The 21,364-nt window shown below is 58.9% G+C and overlaps 2 protein-coding genes across 6 annotated transcripts in view; both read right to left on the bottom strand.

Moving 5' to 3' along the window:
• Window positions 1-3,095: 3,095 nt before the first annotated feature.
• Window positions 3,096-5,456, bottom strand: EGR3 (early growth response 3). Of its 2 annotated transcripts, XM_056508703.1 has the most exons (3): window positions 5,188-5,278; window positions 4,440-4,544; window positions 3,096-4,145 (listed from the first exon to the last, which is right to left on the bottom strand). In XM_056508703.1, the coding sequence occupies exon 3, from the start codon at window positions 4,135-4,137 to the stop codon at window positions 3,106-3,108; it is 1,032 nt and encodes a 343-aa protein (XP_056364678.1). In that variant the 5' UTR covers window positions 4,138-4,145; window positions 4,440-4,544; window positions 5,188-5,278; the 3' UTR covers window positions 3,096-3,105. The 2 variants fall into 2 exon arrangements, with proteins under 2 accessions (XP_056364678.1, XP_056364677.1); XM_056508702.1 differs by lacking the exon at window positions 4,440-4,544 and having other exon boundaries at window positions 5,188-5,456.
• Window positions 5,457-19,639: 14,183 nt separating this feature from the next.
• The window catches only part of PEBP4 (phosphatidylethanolamine binding protein 4), a 96,958-nt gene continuing 95,233 nt past the window's right edge, over window positions 19,640-21,364 (bottom strand). For 3 of the 4 annotated variants that reach the window (XM_056508714.1, XM_056508712.1, XM_056508713.1), the window contains exon 7: window positions 19,848-20,431. In XM_056508714.1, the coding sequence (XP_056364689.1) occupies window positions 20,340-20,431 (92 nt within the window). In that variant the 3' untranslated portion in view covers window positions 19,848-20,339. Of the gene's footprint in view, window positions 20,432-21,364 lie in introns of all 4 variants that reach the window. The other variant, XM_056508711.1, reaches the window with a different exon arrangement.

Raw genomic sequence — 21,364 nt, 5'->3', positions numbered from 1 at the left:
ATCTTGTTGGGTGCCCCCAAAATCCGTGTTGGGTGCCTCAAATCATGGTTGGGTGCCCCAAAATCCATGTTGGGTGACCCAAATCCATGTTGGGTGACCCCAAAATCCATGTTGGGTGACCCAAATCCCGGTTGGGTGCCCCCAAAATCCATGTTGGGTGACCCGACCTGTGTTGGGTGCCCCCAAAATCCATGTTGGGTGACCCAAATCCCGGTTGGGTGCCCCCAAAATCCGTTTTGGGTGACCCAAATCCTGGTTGGGTGCCCCCAGAATCTGTTTTGGGTGACCCAAATCCATGTTGGGTGCCCCAAAATCCATGTTGGGTGACCCAAATCCTGGTTGGGTGCCCCAAAATCCATGTTGGGTGACCCAATCTGTGTTGGGTGCCCCAAAATCCATGTTGGGTGACCCGACCTGTGTTGGGTGCCCCCAAAATCCATGTTGGGTGCCTCAAATCATGGTTGGGTGCCCCAAAATCCATGTTGGGTGACCCAATCCATGTTGGGTGACCCAAATCCCGATTGGGTGCCCCCAAAATCCATGTTGGGTGCCCCAAATTCTTCTTGGGTGCCCCAAATTCTTGTTGGGTGCTGCCAAATCTTGGTTGGGTGCCCCCAGTCTTTGTTGGGTGCCCCCATCCTGACTGGGTGACCCAATCCTTGTTGGGTGCCCCAAATTCTTGTTGGGTGGCCCCAAATCCTGGTTGGGTGCCCCAAATCCTTGTTGGGTGCTTCCAAATCCTTTTTGGGTGCCCCAATTTTGTTGGGTGGCCCAAATCACAGTTGGGAGGGCCCCAAATCCTGTTTGGGTGCTCCCATCTTTGCTGGGTGCCCCCATCCTTGTTGGGTGGCCCCAAATCCAATTTGGATGCCCCAAAATCTTGTTAGGTGCCCCCAAATCATGGCTGGGTGCCCCAAATCCCGGTTGGGTGCCCCAAATCCCAAAAAAAAAGGGACACAAGGACAGAGCCGGGTCTTGCTGTGCCGTCCTGTGGATAGAACTGAAGGAGAGGGAGGGGTGCTGAGAAGAAAAAGTGGGTTATTGGTTTCTTTTTGTTATTTTTTAAATCATATAAAAAAATAATATTTAAGGAAATACAGCACTAGGAAAAAAAATTCTGTACAGACAGGTTTGAAAGTCGACACAGCACCCACTTCCCTGCACATTTCAACCCTTTTTACACATCAAAACCTTTTTTTTTTTAAACTTTCCAAACCAATATAGATCATTTTTAAGCAAATAAAGATATTTACTACAGATTTTGATTGTCAGCAAACACAATATATTTACTGCATTAGCATTTGCTCACAGTGCAAATGGTACAACAATACATCAGTTCAATATTTCTGATTTTTTCCCTTAAAAATGCTGTATGCATTAACTATCATATTTGCATTACAACATGACAAATGAGCAAATGAAATGTGTGTGAAAATTATCACCTTTTCACAATATCAAGCATAATTTTTTTTTTTAACCTTAGTATAAGGTACTATAAATCCAAGAAATAAAAACATCCACAAAATATATTACATCTGGTATGATTTTTTTTTTCTCTAAGTACTCAACTTTATACAAAAGTCTTTCAAAAAATATCATTCCCTTAGGTTTGTGTGGTTAAACCTGATTGTGGTTTGTTTTTTTTTTTTTTTTTTTTTTTGTTCCTTTCAGTTCACATAAATTAGACTGCATTCTTCCTCTTCTCTTTATTTTTTGTACGTTTTTAATGTGTTTTTTTGTGTTTTTTTTTTCACATGCAGACATCAAACCTGGATAGCACGACCTTTTGGCAACAAAGATTTTTTTTTCTTTTTAAGTCATTATTATTTTTGCTTAGTTTAGCTTAAATGTCTGAGCACAGTTTTATTAAAACAAAAGAAGAAAAAAATCAGAGCAGTCATGCAATGACATGCACATACCAGAAGGAGAAAGAAAAAAAAAATAATAAAATAGAGGACTAATTGATTTTTCTCCTCCATAGTTGGGTGGTTGTTTTAAAGTGACCAAATAAAATAAAATAAAAATATCTCACATTATAAAAAGTATTCAGCAAAATACTGGGGTGCTTTTTTCTTTTCCCTGTATTTCTCTAAAGAATTTCCCTTCTGCTGAAAACAAACCAAAAAAAAAAAAAAATAATAAAAAGGAAAAAAAGGAAACAAAAACAAGAAAACAAACCCAAAAGCTGCTGCCGGGACGTCGCTCCCCGCCGCCCCCCGGAGCTGGGGGGACCCTCGGAGCCGCCCCCCGCCCCTCCAGCCCGGCCTGGGGGGCTGAGCCCGCTTACCTCCAGCACGGGGAGCCGCTGTTGGGGACACGGGGGACACGGGGGGGGACAACGAGGGCTCCAGGGCAGAGGAGAGGAGCCAGATCAGCTCCATCCATCCATCCATCCATCCATCCATCCATCCATCCATCCATCCATCCATCCGTCCGTCCGTCCGTCCCCTCGCGGATCCTGGAGCCCTCGGGGAACCAGGATGGGACTGGGAGGTTCCCGATCCCGGCGCAGGCAGCCCCGGGCAGGGCGGGAGGCTCGGAGCGATCCCTGGGATCCAGGAGAGCCGGGATAATTCCCGGGATTATTCCCGGGATCCGCCGGCCGGGCGGCCCGGAGCGGGGCGGGATGGAGGCGGGTGAGGTGCGGGAGAGCCGGGATGGGGCAATCCAGGCGGGATCCGAGTAATCCAGGTGCGGGAACAGGGCGCGGGCAGCAGGGATCCCACAGAGCCGGGCCGGGAGGGTGCGGGCAGCAGCCGGGATCCGGGAATTGCGGGAGCCGGGCAGGGCGGCCCGGCCCGCGCGGGGCGGGTGGAAGCAGCCGGGACGCGGAAGGTGCGGGAACGAGCAGCCGGGATCCAGGTGGTTGCGGGCAAACCCCAGCGCCAGTCCGGGCGATCCGGGTGCGGGCAGCGCGGGTGCCGTCGATCCAAGTGCAGGCAGGATCCAGGCGCGGGCAGCCTGGAGCCGGGCAATCCGGGCGCGGGCGGAGCGGACCCGTCGCAGCGCAACCCCGGTATCCTGAACGCCGCGGGGTTCCCCCCGCAGCGGTGCCGAGGGCAAGGGGAGGAGAAGGGGTGACACCGCGCCGCCCCCCACAATCCCTCAAGCGCACGTGGTGACGGCGGGGGCGAGGGCGACGGGGGGCGAGGTGGTGGCGGTGGCGGCGGGGGGCGCGGCGGGGGGCTGCCCGCCCGAGCCCTTCTCGGCCTTCTTCTCCTTCTGCTTGAGGTGGATCTTGGCGTGCCGCTTGCGCTCGTCGGAGCGGGCGAACTTGCGGCCGCAGAACTCGCAGGCGAAGGGCTTCTCCCCGGTGTGGGTGCGGATGTGGGTGGTGAGGTGGTCGCTGCGGCTGAAGCTCCGCATGCAGATGCGGCACTGGAAGGGCTTGTGGCCCGTGTGGATGCGGAGGTGGCGGGTGAGCTCGTCGGAGCGGGAGAAGCGGCGGTCGCACCCCTCGGCCGGGCAGGCGTGGGGCCGCTCGTGGAGCGGCGTCTTGCTGGGCCGGTTGGGATACTTGCGGGGTCGGATGGGCTTGAGGGTGAGGGGCGGCTGCGGCAGCCCCCCGAAACCCGGGTGGATCTGCTTGTCCTTGAAGGCCTTGATGGTCTCCAGCGGGGTTATGGGGGGCGGGTTGACGCGGATGGGGTCCAAGCTCTGGAAGGGTTTGTGCTCCGTGATGGTGCCCATGTCGTTGGGGTGGTGGTAGAGGTTATAGTCTGGGATCATGGGGAAGAGGTTGCTGTCCAAGGCGGGCTTGGCCGCCTGGTAATCCTGGGGGGAGTAGGTGAGGCCAGGGTTGCTCTGGGGGTCGTGGAAGGAGACGGGCTCTGGGTAGAGGTCACTGCAGGAGGAGTAGGGTGGCAGCGCGGGGTACATCTGGTCCACCTCGCCCTGCGGCGGCCCCATGCTGCCCGCCGAGCTCTGCGTGCTGGTGAGCGCGCCCGAGGACGGCGGCACCCCCAGGATGCCGGCGCTCATCAGGCTGATGATGTTGTCCTGGCACCAGTTGGAGGGCGAGTCGAAAGCGAATTTCCCCAGGTAGGTGACAGTCTTGTTGCCCGGGGCGGGTTGAAAAGTGCCCGAGTAGGAGGACAATTCCTGACCGGCCTTTTCGTTCGCTAAGCCAATGTCCATAACATTATCTGCAAAGTGCGAGAGAAGCGGGGCAGCGTGAGCCGGGAGGGCCCGGCGGGGAGCACCGGGGATGTACCGGGGGATGCTCCGGGGAGCGGGGACGCACCGCTTCCTCCTCGCCCCGCTCCCCCCCTTCCCCTCTCTGCTTCCACCCCGCGAATGCGGCGCTGCCTGCCGGGGGTCCCGACGATGCGGGGCCGCCCGCGCCGCCCCCGCGAGGAGCTGCCCGGGGTGGGTGGGTGGGTGGGTGGGTGTGTGGGGGGGACACCCCACCGCCGCGCCGCCGGGGGGGAAGGAGGTACCTGCGGCTACAGGTAGGATTCCTCCCCGTCCAGCCCCGGCAGCGCTGGGCACTCCGCGGGGCCGGGGCTGCGGCCGCCGACGCCGTTACCAACTCGCCGCCTTCCCTGCGCCGAGCCCCGGCGAGGAGAAACACGGGGATGGGGAGGGGAGGGTGGGGGTTTAGCCTGGCGGGGCTCCGCGTGGGAGCGGGGACACGCGGGGAGCACCCGCCCCCGCCGCCCTCGGCGCTCACCTGTGCCCCCCAGATCCTCCCTCTCTCCCCCGCCCCGTTTTTCCCCCAACCCCGCGCTCCGGGAAACTCGGCGCCGCGTCCCGGGGAGCCCACGCTGCCGCCGCCGCCGCTGCGGGGTGTGGGGGGGGGGGGCGGCTGCCACGGCCACGCGCGTCCGCGGCGCCTCCGCACCCGCGCGGATCCCTGCGCGACACGGGGGTGCCCGGCCTTTCCCCTCGGCCCCTCCGGCATTTCCAGCCGGGATCTCCTCCCCACGGAGCCCGGCCGCCGTCCCCGTACCTGCGGCGGCGGCTCGGCGGCGGCAGCGCTCGGCGGAGCCCTGCAGCGATCGCGCGGAGACACGGCGAGGAAAGGGGTGGGTGGGTGCGGGGGGGGGGACGCTCCCCAGCCCCAGCTCTTCCCTTCCCTCCGAGGCTCCATGACACCCTACCCACAGCATCCTCCTCCTCGCCCCACCGGCTCCCCCCCCGCTCCTGCCTTTTCCCCATTTTCCTTCCCCCCCCCTCCTCTTTTACCTGCAGCCATCTGGTTGTAGTGAGCCACCGAGTCGCTGGTGCTGGAGAAGATATTCAAAGAGTTGGGGATCTCCTCTGGGTACAGATTGTCAGGCAATTGGTTCATCAAAGTGTTCATGGTCCCCGGCAGCTTCTCCAGTAGTTTGCCTGTCATAGCACTGGAGGAAAAGGCTGGTTCAACGTGGCTCCGAGCTCAGCTCCCGAGGAAACAACATCCGAGTGGCAAATCCGTGCGAGGGAAATCATGCAAGAAGAAAAGTTGGGGCGGGGGCGGCGGGGGGGAGGAGGAGGAGGAGGCGGTGGGGGGGGGGGGGGGCTGGGGGTGGCCGCGGAGGAGGGGGCGCGGGGGGGGCGCGGTCCTCCGTGGGTCCCTTGGTGGTGTTTCCTCGAGGGGGAGGGGGCGATCTGGCTGGCAGATGTGGTTGTAGAAGCTGGGGGGGTGGTGGTGGGGGGGGAGGATTTAACCCCTCCTCTCTCTCTGTCTCTCTCTCTGTCTCTGTCGCCGGCTCCCGGCCCCGGCCCCGCTCCCCCCGCGCTCGGCCCCGCTCCGCTCGCCGGTTCCTTCGCTGCCGCCCGACTGCTCCGCCGGGGACTCCGCGGGGCCTTTATGCGGGAGCGCTCCGTGACGTAGCTGCCCATATATGGACAGACAAAGCCGAGCCGAGGCCGAGACGTCACAATGGAAGCTCCGCACAATGGAACGTTGGAGAGAGAGCAGGAAGCGGGGCCGGCGCGCGCGGGGACGGGGGACAGGGGACCGGGACAGGGGACCGGAGACCCTGCACCGGGCAAAAGGGGGAGCGGGCACCGGATACCGGGCTGGGGGGAACGGGAACGGGGCAGGATGCACCGGGCAAAGGGGATCGGTCACCAGGCGAGCTGCACCGGGGAAGGGGTACCCGGTACCGGGCATCCTGCACCGGGCAGTGCGGACCGGGATCTGCGCATCCCGCCGCGGATGAAGGGCACCGGGATTCCTGCACCGGAAAAGGGGCACCGGGCACCGTGCACCGGGCAGTGGGCAGCAGGAACCCTGCACCGGGCATCCTGCACTTGCCACCGAGTCCAGGGTGCCGAGCACGCACCAGCATCCTGCACCGGGCACCGGGCACCGGGCCGGGGGTCTCGCATCCCCCGCGCCGAGCGGTGCCGTCCCTCTGAGGAGGGCAGCAGGCGGCGGCTCCAGCCCTTCCAGCCCGGATCATTCCCTCCGGGAAGCAGCGGGGGCGCGGGGACAATCCGCCCCCGCCGTGCCTGACCCTGCGGCCGCCCCCGGGGCTGCTCAGAGCCACGCTCTTACCGGGAGGGTTTTCAGAGCCACGCTCTTACCGGGAGGGTTTTTTTTTTTCCCTCCGGTGGAGATCAGGACTGGCCACAAACCCCATCCCGCAGCCCGGGCTGGCGCAGGGACGGGATGGGAGCAGTGCGGGGAAGCCACAGCACCAGGCAGTGGAGTTTGGTGGGAAGGAGATGGTCAGAGCGGGGGGATGCAGAACCTCCAGCCCCTCGGTGTGGTGGCAGTGGTGACAGAGGGGATGGCTCTGCCCCGAGACGCCCCCTCCCCATGTCCCGACTCCCGTGGAGAGCAGCGCTTGGAATACTTTAAAAACAGGTAACACTTGTTGGTCGCCTGTGATTTTAACCTCACCTCCCCCCTTTAAAAGTTTGGCACTTCCAAGGCGTCAGTAATTAGGTGGTTTCGTGCTAAGTGTGCCAACTGATGCTATCTTTAAAACCCTCCGAGTTATATAGCAAATGTATGGAAAAATGCTGTGTTGCAATAGCTCCACTTACCCAATTCCTGCAGGGCCGGCTTTGCCACGGGAGTGAAATCCGGGCTACGGGAGGGCTGCGGCGGGAGGGGACGGGGGGCACGGGCGCACCGGGGCTCCGGAGGGGCAGCGAGGCCCGGGCACCGTCACTGCGCGGTGCCGCTCGGGGCGGGGGCGCTGCGGGCGCAGGGCGAGGGGAGCGTGTTTGGGGGTGTGGGGGCAGCGAGCCCCGATTTGAGCTGTTTGTGACCGCGGGGGGAGGAGGGGCTCGTGTGTTCCATCAGCTTTAGGGTCACCGTTCACTTTAGGGCTCCCCACATTCACTTCAAGGCCCCTCACATCCTTCAGGGCCCCCCCACATCCACTCCAGGGCCGCTCATTCACTGCAGCCCCCCAACCACTGCAACCCCAATTCCTGCACTGGTGCCCCTCATCGACGGACCCTCCTTCCATCAGAAGTCCTCCCTACCCTGTGCAGAGCCCCCACTCTTTGTGGAGCCCCCAAATCTTGCACAGAACCCCCCAACCTGTGCAGAACCCCCTAAACTGTGCAGAACCCCCCAACCTGTGCAGAACCCCCCAAACTTTGCAGAACCCCAAAGCTGCACAGACCCCCCCTCCTGCACAGACCCCCCCTCCCCTTGCACCCCTATCACCCCCATCCTTTGCGGGGCACTCTCCTCGTTTTGCACCCCCTCTCTCCATCTCTCACCCCACCTTTCACCCCTTCCCCCGCCCCCCCAAAATCCACCCCCCCCCCTCCAGCGCATCCCCCGCCCGCCCCGCCCGTGGCCCGGCGCGGCCCGGGGGGAGCGCGGCGGCGGCGGCGGCGGCGGCGGGAGGGAGAACGGGGGGGGAGCGCGGGGCGGCGGCGGGCGGGCGGCCGAGGGGAAGCGCCATACAAGGCCTGGATCCGGCCCCGCCTCCGCTCCCTTCTTTGGCCGCCGGTTCCGGCGCCCCCGGCGCTGCCGAGGTGCGGGGCGGGCTCGGGGCGCGGAGGGGGATCCACAAGCCGCGACCCTCCCCGCCCGGGTGACGCCGGGCCCTCCTCACCCCCGCGGGGGTCCCGCTGACACCCCCTGTGCCCCCCAGGAGTGTCCCCAGTCCTTCTCTGTCACCGCGTTCCCACGGTGGCAGCGCGCCCGCAGCCGCAGGGCCGGGGATGCTGCGGGGTCCCCTCGGCTCCCACGGCCCCGCAGGTCAGAGCAGGGACCCCCCCCAAAATTAAACCGTGCCTCCTCAACCCTTAAATGTGCCCGGTAACAACAGCACCGCCCAGTCCTTCCCTATTTATGGTGGAGGGGTTTGCTCAGCCTTATCAGCACCCGAGGGTCCCGTGGGCGATTCCTGCTGGAAAACTCGCATCCCCACGAGTGGCAGCCCCACAGACCCGGGGGGTGTCTGTCTGCCCCCCGAGGGTGGCAGTGACACGGCGGTGTGAACGCTCACCTGCCCACCCCGACACGAGTGGCACCTGCTCCCCGCTGGGAACGCAGCCGTGGGGCTGTGGGTGCACCCCAAACCCGCGTGGGGGGGGGTTAGGCCGGGTTTAAAGCTCCTGAGTCATGAGGACCTGCCGCTAAACCCGGCTGGTGAGAGCGGGGCAGCTCCGGCACTGACAGCGGTTTGATTGGGAACGGCCTAAAGCCAAAATAAACCCAGGCAGACTTAGACTGGCACGGAAGCGGCCGCATGGGGGTTGGACTGGCTTAGTTACAGCTCAGCTTAACGGGAGCAGAGCTCTTTACCCGACGGGAGGGGGGAATAAACAGAGAGAGCCTCACCTGGGACGCTCTGGGTAGTTTTAAACCCAGCCCAGGCTGGACCGAGGCTGCAGCTCAGAGGTTTCGCTGTTTTTTCATCGTCCCACACACCTTCCCCACGCGAACCCCATTCTGATCCGGGTGTTTCAGTAACCTGGATCATCGGTATCCCACGCACGTGGATCTTCCCCTGCCCTGCTCAGGTGAGACCCCACCTGCGGTGCTGGGTCTGGGGGGCACAGGAGGGACCGGGAGCTGCTGGACGTCATGGAGCTGGAACCCTCTGCCCGGAGCCAGGCTGGGAGAGCTGGGAATGCTCACCTGGAGAAGGGAAGGATCCAGGGAGAGCTCAGAGCCTGAAGGGGCTCCGGTAGAGCTGGAGAGGGGACAAGGGATGGAGGGACAGGACACAGGGAATGGCTCCCACTGCCAGAGGGCAGGGATGGATGGGACATTGGGAAGGAATTCCTGGCTGGAATGGAATTCCCAGAGCAGCTGTGGCTGCCCCTGGATCCCTGCAAGTGCCCAAGGCCGGGCTGGGCGAGGATTGGAACAACTTGGAATAGCGGGAGGTGTCCCTGCCCGTGGGACGGGGTGAGTTTTAAGCTCACCCAAACCACTCCAGAAATTCCACGGAATGCTGCCACCCCTCCTCAATCCCAAACGTCCCACACCAGCATTGCCCCGTCCCCCCTCACCTCACCGTGTGACAAGCAGGGACATGATTTAACCCCCACCCGACACGGAGCCGAGAGCCCCCCGAGTTCCCGCACCCCGATCCTCCCTCGGGGGCTGAGAGCGGCCACACCCCATCCCCAAAACCCCGCTGGGCCCGGTGGGGCCGGGCAGGGTCCCCCTGGGTGCTGCCACCTGACAGGTGACTTCTCCCCGCTCCTCTCGGTCCTGTGACCCCTCGGGTTCGTGCTCCGGGAGCGCTGCAGGTGCTCGCTGCGCACCCCCGGGGGACCCCCGGCCTTCCAAAAGGGGAACTCACCTTTTAGGTTTTTCACCCAATTAACGGCAGCTTAATTGTACTTGCAGGGAGGGAAAACCGAGCCTGGTTTTCGCGCCCTGTGGCGAGGCTGAGGGCTGCTCGTTCCCTAAAATTCACTCGGGATGAGCTGAGCCTTGAAGGCTGGGGGACATCCCCAGCTGCTCATCACCGATTCAGCGTCTCGGGAGCTCCACACGACGCTCAGCTCAGTGTTTTAACTCCGCGGAGGGATCATCTGTAACGATGGCGATGATCACCGCCATTGTCACCTCATCCCGGGTTACAAAGGATGCTCGGGCACGGAGCCCCAGGCACACTCCAGGACACCGAGCCGCTCCTCCGCAGCCCTCGGACGCGCTGCAGATGCAGATCTGCGGCTGGTAAGGTCACAGACTCGTAAACAGAGTGTGGCTGGTGGGGACCTGAAAGGTCACCGGCCTCCTCCCCCCGGGGGACGGCTGTGCCGGGGCAGAGCGTGTAGGCGGCTGCCTGGATGGTCGACAGCACAAACTCTTCTCGAGCAGCTTGGAGAGGGGAAAAAACACACCCCGAGCCACCCAAACCACGGGGTGGGCGTCGCGGGGGTGTCTGGTCAAACCGCAGGGCTGGGGGTTTTGTTTTGTTTTGTTTTGTTTTGTTTGCAAGTGCTGAGCTGATGTGGCACTTCAGGGGTGTTCTGGTTCCCTCTGGCAAAAAAAAAAATCTGCCCAGATGTGGTTGTACCTGCAGCAGTTTATTCTCTGAGCATCCCATGGCCTGGCATGGAAGTTGCTCAGCTCCGGCAGGAATGAGATTCAGGATAATCTGTAATTTCTGGGGGAGGAGAGACTTTCTTTGCTGCTTGTGGGAAATCCTCATTGCAGGCCAAATTCTGGCTGAGGGAACTTCAGCCAGGAGAAACTTCAGGGCAACCTTCCTGATCCCAGACCAACACCCTCCCAGCCCGTGTCCTTCCCAGCTCAGTCTCCTGCCTCACCTTGGTTTCCCTGATTTGCCTGTGAAAACTCCACACCCTCCTCCTCCGGAAATATTTGGAAACACTCGAGCTGAAATATGCATGGAAAAGGAGATGGGCTTTTCCCTCATGGAAAAGGAGATGGGCATTTCCCTCATGGAAAAGGAGATGGGCATCTCCCTCATGGAAAAGGAGATGGGCATTTCCTTCATGGAAAAGGAGATGGGCTTTTCCCTCATGGAAAAGGAGATGGGCATTTCCTTCATGGAAAAGGAGATGGGCTTTTCCTTTATGGAAAAGGAGATGGGCATTTCCTTCATGGAAAAGGAGATGGGCATTTCCTTCATGGAAAAGGAGATGGGCTTTTCCCTCTTGGAAAAGGAGATGGGCATTTCCTTCATGGAAAAGGAGATGGGCTTTTCCTTTATGGAAAAGGAGATGGGCATTTACTTCATGGAAAAGGAGATGGGCATTTCCTTCATGGAAAAGGAGATGGGCATTTCCTTCTTGGAAAAGGAGATGGGCATTTCCTTCATGGAAAAGGAGGCTGGCATTTCCCTCATGGAAAAGGAGATGGGCATTTCCTTCTTGGAAAAGGAGATGGGCATTTCCTTCATGGAAAAGGAGATGGGCTTTTCCCTCTTGGAAAAGGAAATTGGCATCTCCCTCTTCCTGCAGGGGAGGAAGGGACCCACAGGCAGAACTTGCTGCCCTGGGGTGTCCCTGGGTAGATCCCAAAGAATGGATCCCCATAAGCCAAATTTGGAACCATGGGAGCGCTGTGGGTGGCTGTGGGAAACCCTTTCCTGCCTCAGAGATCAGCCCTGCCTCACCCTGTGTGGCAGCAGGATGAAAAGCTTGGGATGGGGAGGAAAAGCCCTTTGGAGCAGATCCTGCTGATCCTGAAATGGGTTCTGTGTGGCCGGGCTTGGTTGCTGTAGGGAACAGCCCTGGGAGATGGCTGGAGGCCAGGGATGCACCTGCAGGAGAGTTTGGGGTGCTGTGGGGGGAGGCTGACCCCAAAGAGCATCCCACAACTCCTGCTGGTCCAAACCCCACAGCTCCTGCTGCTCCCAACCCCACAGTTCCTGCTGCTCCCAACCCCACAGTTCCTGCTGCTCCCAACCCCACAGTTCCTGCTGGTCCAAACCCACAGTTCCTGCTATAACCAGAGGCTGGTGAATCCAACCCCACAAATCCCACTGCTCCCAAACCCACAGTTTCTGCTGCTCCCAGGGATTGGTGGGTGACTCCAACCCCACAATTCCTGCTGCTCTCTGGGGCTGGTGGGTGATTCCAGCCCTACAAATCCCACTGTTACAAACCCCACAACTCCCACTGCTCCTAACCCCAAAAATTCCTGCTGCTCTCTGGGATTGGTGTGTGACTCCAACCCCACAAATCCCACTGTTACAAACCCCACAACTCCCTCTGCTCCCAACCCCACAACTCCTGCTGCTCCCAGGGGTTGGTGTGTGACTCCAACCCCACAAATCCCACTGTGCCCAAACCTACAATTCCTGCTGCTCCCAGGGATTGGTGTGTGACTCCAACCCCACAATTCCTGCTGCTCTCTGGGGCTGGTGGGTGATTCCAGCCCTACAAATCCCACTGTTCCAAACCCCACAACTCCCACTGCTCCCAACCCCAAAAATTCCTGCTGCTCCCAGGGGTTGGTGTGTGACTCCAACCCCACAAATCCCACTGTTACAAACCCCACAACTCCCTCTGCTCCCAACCCCACAACTCCTGCTGCTCCCAGGGGTTGGTGGGTGATTCCAACCCCACAAATCCCACTGCTCCCAGGGATTGGTGTGTGACTCCAACCCCACAACTCCCACTGTGCCCAAACCTACAATTCCTGCTGCTCTCTGGGGTTGGTGGGTGATTCCAACCCTACAAATCCCACTGTCCCCAACCCCACAACTCCCACTGCTCCCAGGAATTGGTGTGTGACTCCAATCCCACAATTTCTGCTGCTCTCAGGGGTTGGTGGGTGACCCCGGGCTGTGCCAGCAAGGCCCTGCTGGGTGCCCTGGGGGATCTGGGACCCTCTGGTCCATCTCAGCCCCACTCAGGCCTGGCTTTCCGAGCCTTTCCTGTCATTATCCAGCTGGGGAACAATAGCAGCAGCAGCTGGCGCAGTGTGACCCGCAGATAAGGAGACAGCTGATTAGCAGGGAAACTACAGAGCAAAGCCAGAGTGAAAGTGGTCCCAAGAGAGCAGCACCGGTGGGAAGGATGGGATTCCAGCCAGGAATAAGGCACAGCTGAAAACCCAAGGATGATTTTGTGGGACAAGCTGCAACCTCAGAGTGGTGGAGGAGCCCTGGAGTGACCCCTCGAGGGACCACAAAGGCGATTTTTTAGCGTGAAACCAAGAAACAGAAGAGGAACTGGAGGCTGGAATTGCAGCCGTGACACAGCTCTGTGAGTGAGCGATTCCCTGACGGAGAGGAGCAGAGGACAGGACGTCAGGACCCCCCAAATTTGCTGCATCCAAGGGAAAAAGGGCTCGGTGCTGGGTCAGCACGGAGGGTGAATCCAGCACGGCGGGATGTCCTCCCAGACAGAGAATTCCAAAGGCTGAGTGCCTGGGAAAAAGCGCTGCTCCCGAGGGCTGCGCTGAACAGAGCGGGAGAAACTGGGGAGAGGCCAAAGGCGAGGGATCCGTGAGCCATTGAAACCAGCCCGGGGGGAATTCGCCATTTCCGAGCAATGAGGAAATGCGAGGCTGGCTGGGGAGCCGCGGGGCTGCGGGCAGGGAATGGGAAGCGAGAGCAGCCGGCAAGTGAGGACAGGTCGGGCCGGGGCCGCGGGGCGAGTCCGTCCGTGCTGGGGATGCGAACCCGGCGGGCATCGCCCCATCCATCGGGATAAACAGGGCAGAGCCGGGCGCAGCTGCTGGCCCGGGACCACCCTATCAAAAACGCTTTGGGGTTTTTTTGGGTTTTTTTTTTTGCTTTTTTGTTCTGTCGAGGAGCGTTTTGGGGCAAACCACATCTGAAGGTGCTCGCGGCTCCTGGAGGAGTGGGAGAGGCTGAACTCTTCCCGCTGCTGCGGACCAAAACCAGCTCAAAGCCGCTCAGGGAGCAGCTGAAAGAGGAAACAAAACCTGGGCTGAGTTTCTCCCCTTGGATGCTCATCCCGGGATGCCTGGCAGCGTCTCTGGGCACAGCCGAGCTGCTGCTTTCCCTCAGGAACTGCTGGAATTTGCATCCCAGGATGAATGGTGCAGCCCCAGTGAGCAGGATGGGGGCTCAAAACCCCAAAATCAAACAAAATCTAACAGGGCAGCGCCGCAAAGCTCCTCTGGTGTTACATTTGGAGGCCAAATAATAAATTATCGCGAATGAATGGAACCATCACTTGCTGCACGTTGGTCCCCTCTGGGTGCTGGCACGGACACAGAGGTGGGGACACGTCCCTGTCCTGCCTTCCCGATTGCTTCAGGAGCCCTAAATTCCTGCCGCAGCCTCTCCCAGGGCCCGCCCGGCGCCGGCTCCGGGCCAGCGCAGCCTCCCACCCCCATCCCCGTGAGGGGACCCCAAACCGGGGATTTCTGTGTCCCCAACACTCGGGGACCCCCAAACCGGGGTGTTTGTGTGTCCCAAGCACTCGGGGACCCCCAAACCGGGGGGTTTGAGTGTCCCCAACACTCGGGGACCCCCAAACCGGGGGGTTCGAGTGTTCCCAATGCGAGGGGACCCCAAACCGGGGGGTTTCTGTGTCCCCAGCACTCGGGGGCCCCCAAACCGGGGGGTTTGAGTGTCCCAGTGCGAGGGGACCCCCAAACCGGGGGTTTCGCGTGTCCCCAGTGCGAGGGGACCCCCAAACCGGGGGATTTCTGTGTCCCCAGCACTCGGGGACCCCCAAACCTGGTGATTTGCGTGTTCCCAATGCGAGGGGACCCCCAAACCGGGGGATTTCTGTGTTCCCAACACTCGGGGACCCGCAAACCGGGGGGTTTGAATGTCCCCAGTGTGAAGGGACCCCCAAACCGAGGGGTTCTTGTGTCCCCAGTGTGAAGGGACCCCCAAACCGGGGGGTTCGCGTGTCCCCAGTGCTAGGGGACCCCCAAACCGGGGGGTTCGCGTGTCCCCAACGCGAGGGGACCCCCAAACCGGGGGGTTCGCGTGTCCCCAACACTCGGGGACCCCCAAACCGGGGGGTTCGCGTGTCCCCAACACTCGGGGACCCCCAAACAGGGGGATTTCTGTGTCCCCAGCTCTCGGACGAGCGCTGGCAGCTCCTCACTGCTCGTGCCAGCGTCGCCCACCCTGCGGCTGACGCGCTCAGCATCCCGTGGGGCTGCTGATGTGCAGCTGCCCGGGGGATTCTCCCACGCGGGGCTCCCAAAACGGGCAGCGCTGCTCGTCCCCAGCAGCACGTGGGGATTCGGGGGATTATCCCTCCTGACCCATTTCCCGGGGGAGGCGGGAGAGCGCGGCCGGGCTCGGCTGAGGGAGCGCTGGAGGAGCGCAGAGATGCGCAGATAGGGGAGCTGCGAGGTGTGAGATATCAGCAATTAATTCGCAGGTTGATATAGTTATGTGCTTAGATCATCATCAGCTGATCCTGCTAATCCCTTCTTGAGCAAGTCTCCTGCTGGGGGGGGGAGCTGCTGCCACCTGCCTTGTCCCTGTGCCATCCCCAGGTGCCACCGCGGCTTTTGGGGGGCCAGAGGTGCCCCCCAGTCCCTGCTCCTTAACACCCCCCGCCTTAAATCTGCGTTTTCCCTCTTGAGCCAGGGGCTGAGGCTTTCTCCCATTAATTATTTCAGCGATTATTAAAACCAGGTAATTGTTATCCTGCTGGCTTAGGGCTCGTGTTTAGCACGAGCTTCTCCTGGCGTCCAGCCCAGTTTTGGGAAGGAACACCCCCCACCCCATGTGCTGCTGGGTGCTGCTGTTGCTCACCAGGAGCGCTCAGTTTTCACGAGTTCATTGTTAATTTTTAAAGCTGTGAGTCCTCCCTTCCCTCAGTCATGCCGTGGAGTGGGTGGGTTTGCTTTGGGGAAAGGGGCTGGAATTGCCCAAACCCAGCTCAGAGCCCCATCCTGGGAGAGCAAAGGGGATTTGTGTCCATCCCACAGCCCCCCAAAATCCCAGGGATTCTGCGTTTCCGTGGGTTTGTGGCCTTGGAACTGGAATTCCTGGGACATGCCACTGGTGCTGCAGGTCCAACCCCGCCGACCCCACACCTGAGCTCGCTCTGTTTTCTCCCAGCCCTTCGCACCAAAAAGTCACAAAGCCACGACAGTGGAAAGTCGAGGTAACAAATACAAATAAAACTTCCTCTGGAGGCTAAAAATGACACCCTAGACAGTAAAAAAAAACCTTCTCTGGGTGACAATAACAGAGAGTGGAGCTATTTCAGTGTTGGGCTGTTCCATTGCAGCGCTGGGCTTGTGGCTGCTCAAAACCAGCCACTTCCCCAGGGACGTGACGTGTTTCCTTTCCATCACAAACTGATTTTAGAAGCAAAACTTTCTACATTTAGGCAGCTGAGAGGCTCAGCTTCTCTTTTCTCTCTGGCGCCGATGGTGAGCGAATGGAAGGAGAGATAAAGGGGGTGGGGCCAGCACCGAGTGACTTCGCTGCTTCCTCCCTCCGAGTTTTTTCCTTTGCTCTTTCTAAATAATCAAAAAGTGAAGCAGAAAACCACAATTAATATTTTCCACGCCGTGGAGGCCTCGGGTGCATCCCAGTGAGAGTTTGTGGTGCCAGGCTGGTCGGGGCTGCAGCCTCTGCAGCTCTGAGTGTCCCCACGAGGCCACGGGTGCCTCGGCTGTGTCCTGGCAGGGATCACCAGCCACGGGGATATTGCAGCCAGCTGGGCAGATTCCTGACCGACATCATCCCTGTGCCCAGCTCCATCATCTCCATCATCTCCATCTCCATCTCCATCCTCATCCTCACACCTACCTTCATCCTCATCCCCATTCTCATTCTCCATCTCATCCTCATTTCCATTTCCATTTCCCATCGCCATCCCCATTCTCAATCCCATCCCATCCCATCCCATCCCATCCCATCCCATCCCATCCCATCCCATCCCATCCATCTCCATCTTCATTTCCATCCCATCTCCATCTCCATCTCCATCCTATCCCCATTCTCCATTCTCCATCCCCATTCTCATCTCCACTCCTCTCTCCTTCTCCATCTTCATCCTCACTCCCATCCTTGCCCTCCATCCCATTTCCCACCCATCCCATCCACATCCCACCTCCATTTCCACCTCCATCCCTCTTGGTCTCCTCACCCCCATTCTCCATCTCTGTCCCCATTCTCAATCCCATCCCATCCCATCCCATTGATCCCATCCCATTGATCCCATCCCATCCCATCCCATCCCATCCCATCCCATCCCATCCCATCCCATCCCATCCCACCCCACCCCAGTCCCTCTGGGATCACTCTGGGCCCTCCCAGATCCCAATCCCTGCTCACTTTCACTCCTCTCACCCCCAGCCAAACCCAGCAACACCAGTGATAATTTCCTAGAAGGACAAACATCCGTTTTCCCTTTCTCCACCAAAAATAACCCCCAGGCAGGAGGAGCTGGGGGCAGGGAGGGGAGGATGCTGCAGTTGGGCTGCAGGATGCCAGCAGAGCTGTGACCTCTCATTTACACCCCAGCCCCACTCTGACCGGGCCAATTACACCCAAAAGAGAAGGAGAAATCCAACTTTAGCAGACTTCCATGACATCTCAGTGTCATTTCCTCTGCTGCTAATCTTAGCCCCAGTGGCAGCAGGGCTCGTTTGTTTTTTGTTTTTTTTTTTTTTTCCCCTGGGTTGTGGTGTTACCCAGTTTCCTTTTTGTGTTGCTTTCCTTCCCAGCGGCTCCTGCAGCTTCACCCAGAGCTGTGTGGCCAGGGGGAGCCTGGGTCCTGCTCCTGCAGCCCCCCGGGTACCCTGAGCCATCCTGCAGGGGGGGCACAGAGCTCTGAGGGACCCTGACGTGATTCAGCCCCTCCGAGGCAAAGAGTCACTTCCTGCAGGGAAAGTCCAGGCCGAATTTAACCCCCCGTGCAGGATCGAAATTCACATTTAACCCCCAGTGCAGGATTGAAATTCACATTTAACACATCAGTGCAGGATCGAAATTCACATTTGACCCCCTCATGCAAGACTGAAATCCACATTTAACACACCAGTGCAGGATTGAAATCCACATTTAACCCCCCAGGACTGGAATCTACATTTAATCCCCCCATGCAAGACTGAAATCCACGTTTAACCCCCCAGAACTGAAATCCATGTTCAAGCCCCCCATTGCAGGATTGAAATCAACATTTAACCCCCAGTAAAGGACTGAAATCCATGTTCAAGGCCCCCAGGCAGGACTAAAATCCACATTTAACCCCCCAGGCAGGACTGAAATCCAAGTTTAACCCCCCCCAGGACTGAAATCAATGTTCAAGCCCCACAGGCAGGACTGAAATCCACATTTAACCACCCAGTGCAGGACTGAAATCCAAGTTTAACTGCCCAGGACCAAAAACTACCTTTAACCCCCTGGGACTGAAATCCATGTTTAACCCCCCAGGACCAAAATCCAAGTTTAACTGCCCAGGACTGAAATCCATATTTAACCCCCTAGGACTAAAATCCAAATTTAACCCCCAGGACTAAAATCCAAGTTTAACCCCCCAGGACTAAAATCCAAGTTTAACCCCCCAGGACCGAAATCCAAGTTTAACCCCCCAGGACCGAAATCCAAGTTTAACCCCCAGGACCGAAATCCAAGTTTAACCCCCCAGGACTAAAATCCAAGTTTAACCCCCCAGGACCGAAATCCAAGTTTAACCGCCCAGGACCGAAATCCAAGTTTAACCCCCCAGGACTGAAATCCAAGTTTAACCCCCCAGGACCAGAATCCAAGTTTAACCCCCAGGACTAAAATCCAAGTTTAACCGCCCAGGACTAAAATCCAAGTTTAACCCCCAGGACTAAAATCCAAGTTTAACCCCCCAGGACCGAAATCCATCTTTAACCCCCCAGGACCGAAATCCAAGTTTAACCCCCAGGACCGAAATCCAAGTTTAACCCCCAGGACCAAAATCCAAGTTTAACCCCCAGGACTAAAATCCAAGTTTAACCCCCCAGGACCAAAATCCAAGTTTAACCCCCCAGGACCAAAATCCACCTTTAACTCCCCAGGACTAAAATCCAAGTTTAACCCCCCAGGACCAAAATCCAAGTTTAACCCCCAGGACCGAAATCCAAGTTTAACCCCCAGGACTAAAATCCAAGTTTAAACCCCAGGACCGAAATCCAAGTTTAACCCCCCAGGACCGAAATCCAAGTTTAACCCCCAGGACTAAAATCCAAGTTTAACCGCCCAGGACTGAAATCCATATTTAACCTCCCAGGACTGAAATCCAAGTTTAACCCCCCAGGACCGAAATCCATCTTTAACCCCCCAGGACCGAAATCCAAGTTTAACCCCCCAGGACCGAAATCCATCTTTAACCCCCCAGGACCGAAATCCATCTTTAACCCCCCAGGACCGAAATCCAAGTTTAACCCCCCAGGACCGAAATCCAAGTTTAACCCCCAGGACTGAAACCTGCTCTGACTGCCGGCAGCCCAGGGAAGGTGACCAGCAGGATGGCACAGATCCCTTTTTTGGGATCTCTGCTCCAGACCCCGGCAGTGATGCCGAGCTGAGATGCAGAGCACCCAAACCCCTCTGCAGGGTGCCAGCCCTCCCTGCACCCTGAGCCAGCCATTCCCTCGTGCCTCAGTTTCCCCAGCCTGGAACTGTCCCGGGCTGCCCAGGGAGCCCCGTCCTGGCTTTGTCACAGCTCAGACTGGGATGTGCTTCAGGACGACCCTGCAGGCGGCTGAATCTGAGCCTTGGAGAAATCTGAGTCTTAGATGAAAGCCTAATTAAGGAGCTAATTAAAGGGGAGGTCTGGCTAAGTGGCCAGTAGGCAGAGCTCTGCTGATTTATGCCTTTAATCTCGGTTTTGCTTTCCAGGAGGAACGGGCTGAGGGCAAAGGCAGGGCAGGGCTCGGTTCCCAGCTCCCACAGGGATTTCTGCGCTGCCGTCACTGTCCCTGTCCCCTCCTGGGGTCACCCAAACCGGGCTCTGCTCCCATCTCCACAGGGGATGCAGATCCCAAAATTCACCTGGCGCTGTCCCCCACCACAGAGCCCCGTGTGCTCCAGCCAAATTTTATTCAACAAGCTGCAGGCATCAAACTCAAAGTCTCCAGGGGGTCAAGTCAGAAAAGGGGTTGGGGGAGGAGAAGGGGCGATGCCAGAACTCCTGGGACGTTCCCCAGAGGGAGAGAGAGCTTGGGGAAGGGAAGGGAAGGGAAGGGAAGGGAAGGGAAGGGAAGGGAAGGGAAGGGAAGGGAAGGGAAGGGAAGGGAAGGGAAGGGAAGGGAAGGGAAGGGAAGGGAAGGGAAGGGAAGGGAAGGGAAGGGAAGGGAAGGGAAGGGAAGGGAAGGGAAGGGAAGGGAAGGGAAGGGAAGGGAAGGGAAGGGAAGGGAAGGGAAGGGAAGGGAAGGGAAGGGAAGGGAAGGGAAGGGTTGGTGCCTTTGGGCTGGGAGCAGGGTGGGTTCAACCTCCTTGGGTCCTGAGCTCCCTCTGCTCCAGACAGAGGCAGATCTGTGGTGTGATGTGCAGGACAAGGGAGGGATGCTGCAGTTAATCCTCGTAGTTTTTGGTGAGGAACTGGGTCGAGGCCACAGGGTTGCCCAGACTGAAAACCTCCACGAAATCCTTCAAGTCCCAGGTGCCTGGGGAGAGAGGAAAACAGGGGTGAGCAGGGCTGGAGGAAGGCTGGAGAGGGGAACAGCCCTGTGCAGCTGCAGCTGTGCCCCAAACCACATCCTGCACACCCCAGGGGCCCCAGGGACAGCGGGGAGTCACGGGGACCCCAGCTCTGAGCACCCCGGGGTGCCCGGGGCTGGCTCCTCTTTTACCCCCTGACCTTTGCAGAAAACCTTCCCAGGAGCCCACCCCGGCTGGAAATCCCCCTGGGGGTGCCACAGGAGATCCCCCGTCCCCCTCACTGGCGTTCACCGAGCTGCTGCTGCTCCACAGCCTGCTGGAGCTGGGGGGCTCCTCCTTCCTGAGCCTCCTCCCTCAGGGCTGCCCTGAGCCCAGGGTGCCCCCCGGGCTGGGGGCGGCTTCTGCTGGATCCAGCTGTGCTTTGATTTGGGGGCAGCTTGTGCTGGATCCAGCTGTGGTTTGATTTGGGGGCAGCTTGTGCTGGATCCAGCTGTGCTTTGGTTTGGGGGCAGCTTGTGCTGGATCCAGCTGTGCTTTGGCTGTTCTGGACCCAGCTGTGGTTTGATCTGGGATCAGCTCGTTCTGGACCCAGCTGTGGTTTGATCTGGGATCAGCTCGTTCTGGACCCAGCTGTGGTTTGATTTGGGATCAGCTCGTTCTGGACCCAGCTGTGGTTTGATCTGGGATCAGCTCGCTCTGGACCCAGCTGTGGTTTGATTTGGGATCAGCTCGTTCTGGACCCAGCTGTGGTTTGATTTGGGATCAGCTCGCTCTGGACCCAGCTGTGGTTTGATTTGGGATCAGCTCGTTCCGGACCCAGCTGTGGTTTGGTTGTTCTGGACCCAGCTGTGGTTTGGTTTGGGATCAGCTCGTTCCGGACCCAGCTGTGGTTTGATTTGGGATCAGCTCGTTCCGGACCCAGCTGTGGTTTGATTCGG

Source organism: Oenanthe melanoleuca, chromosome 22 (genome assembly GCF_029582105.1).
Source record: "Oenanthe melanoleuca isolate GR-GAL-2019-014 chromosome 22, OMel1.0, whole genome shotgun sequence".
Taxonomy (NCBI): domain Eukaryota; kingdom Metazoa; phylum Chordata; class Aves; order Passeriformes; family Muscicapidae; genus Oenanthe; species Oenanthe melanoleuca.
This window is presented reverse-complemented; position numbering and strand designations above follow the sequence as displayed.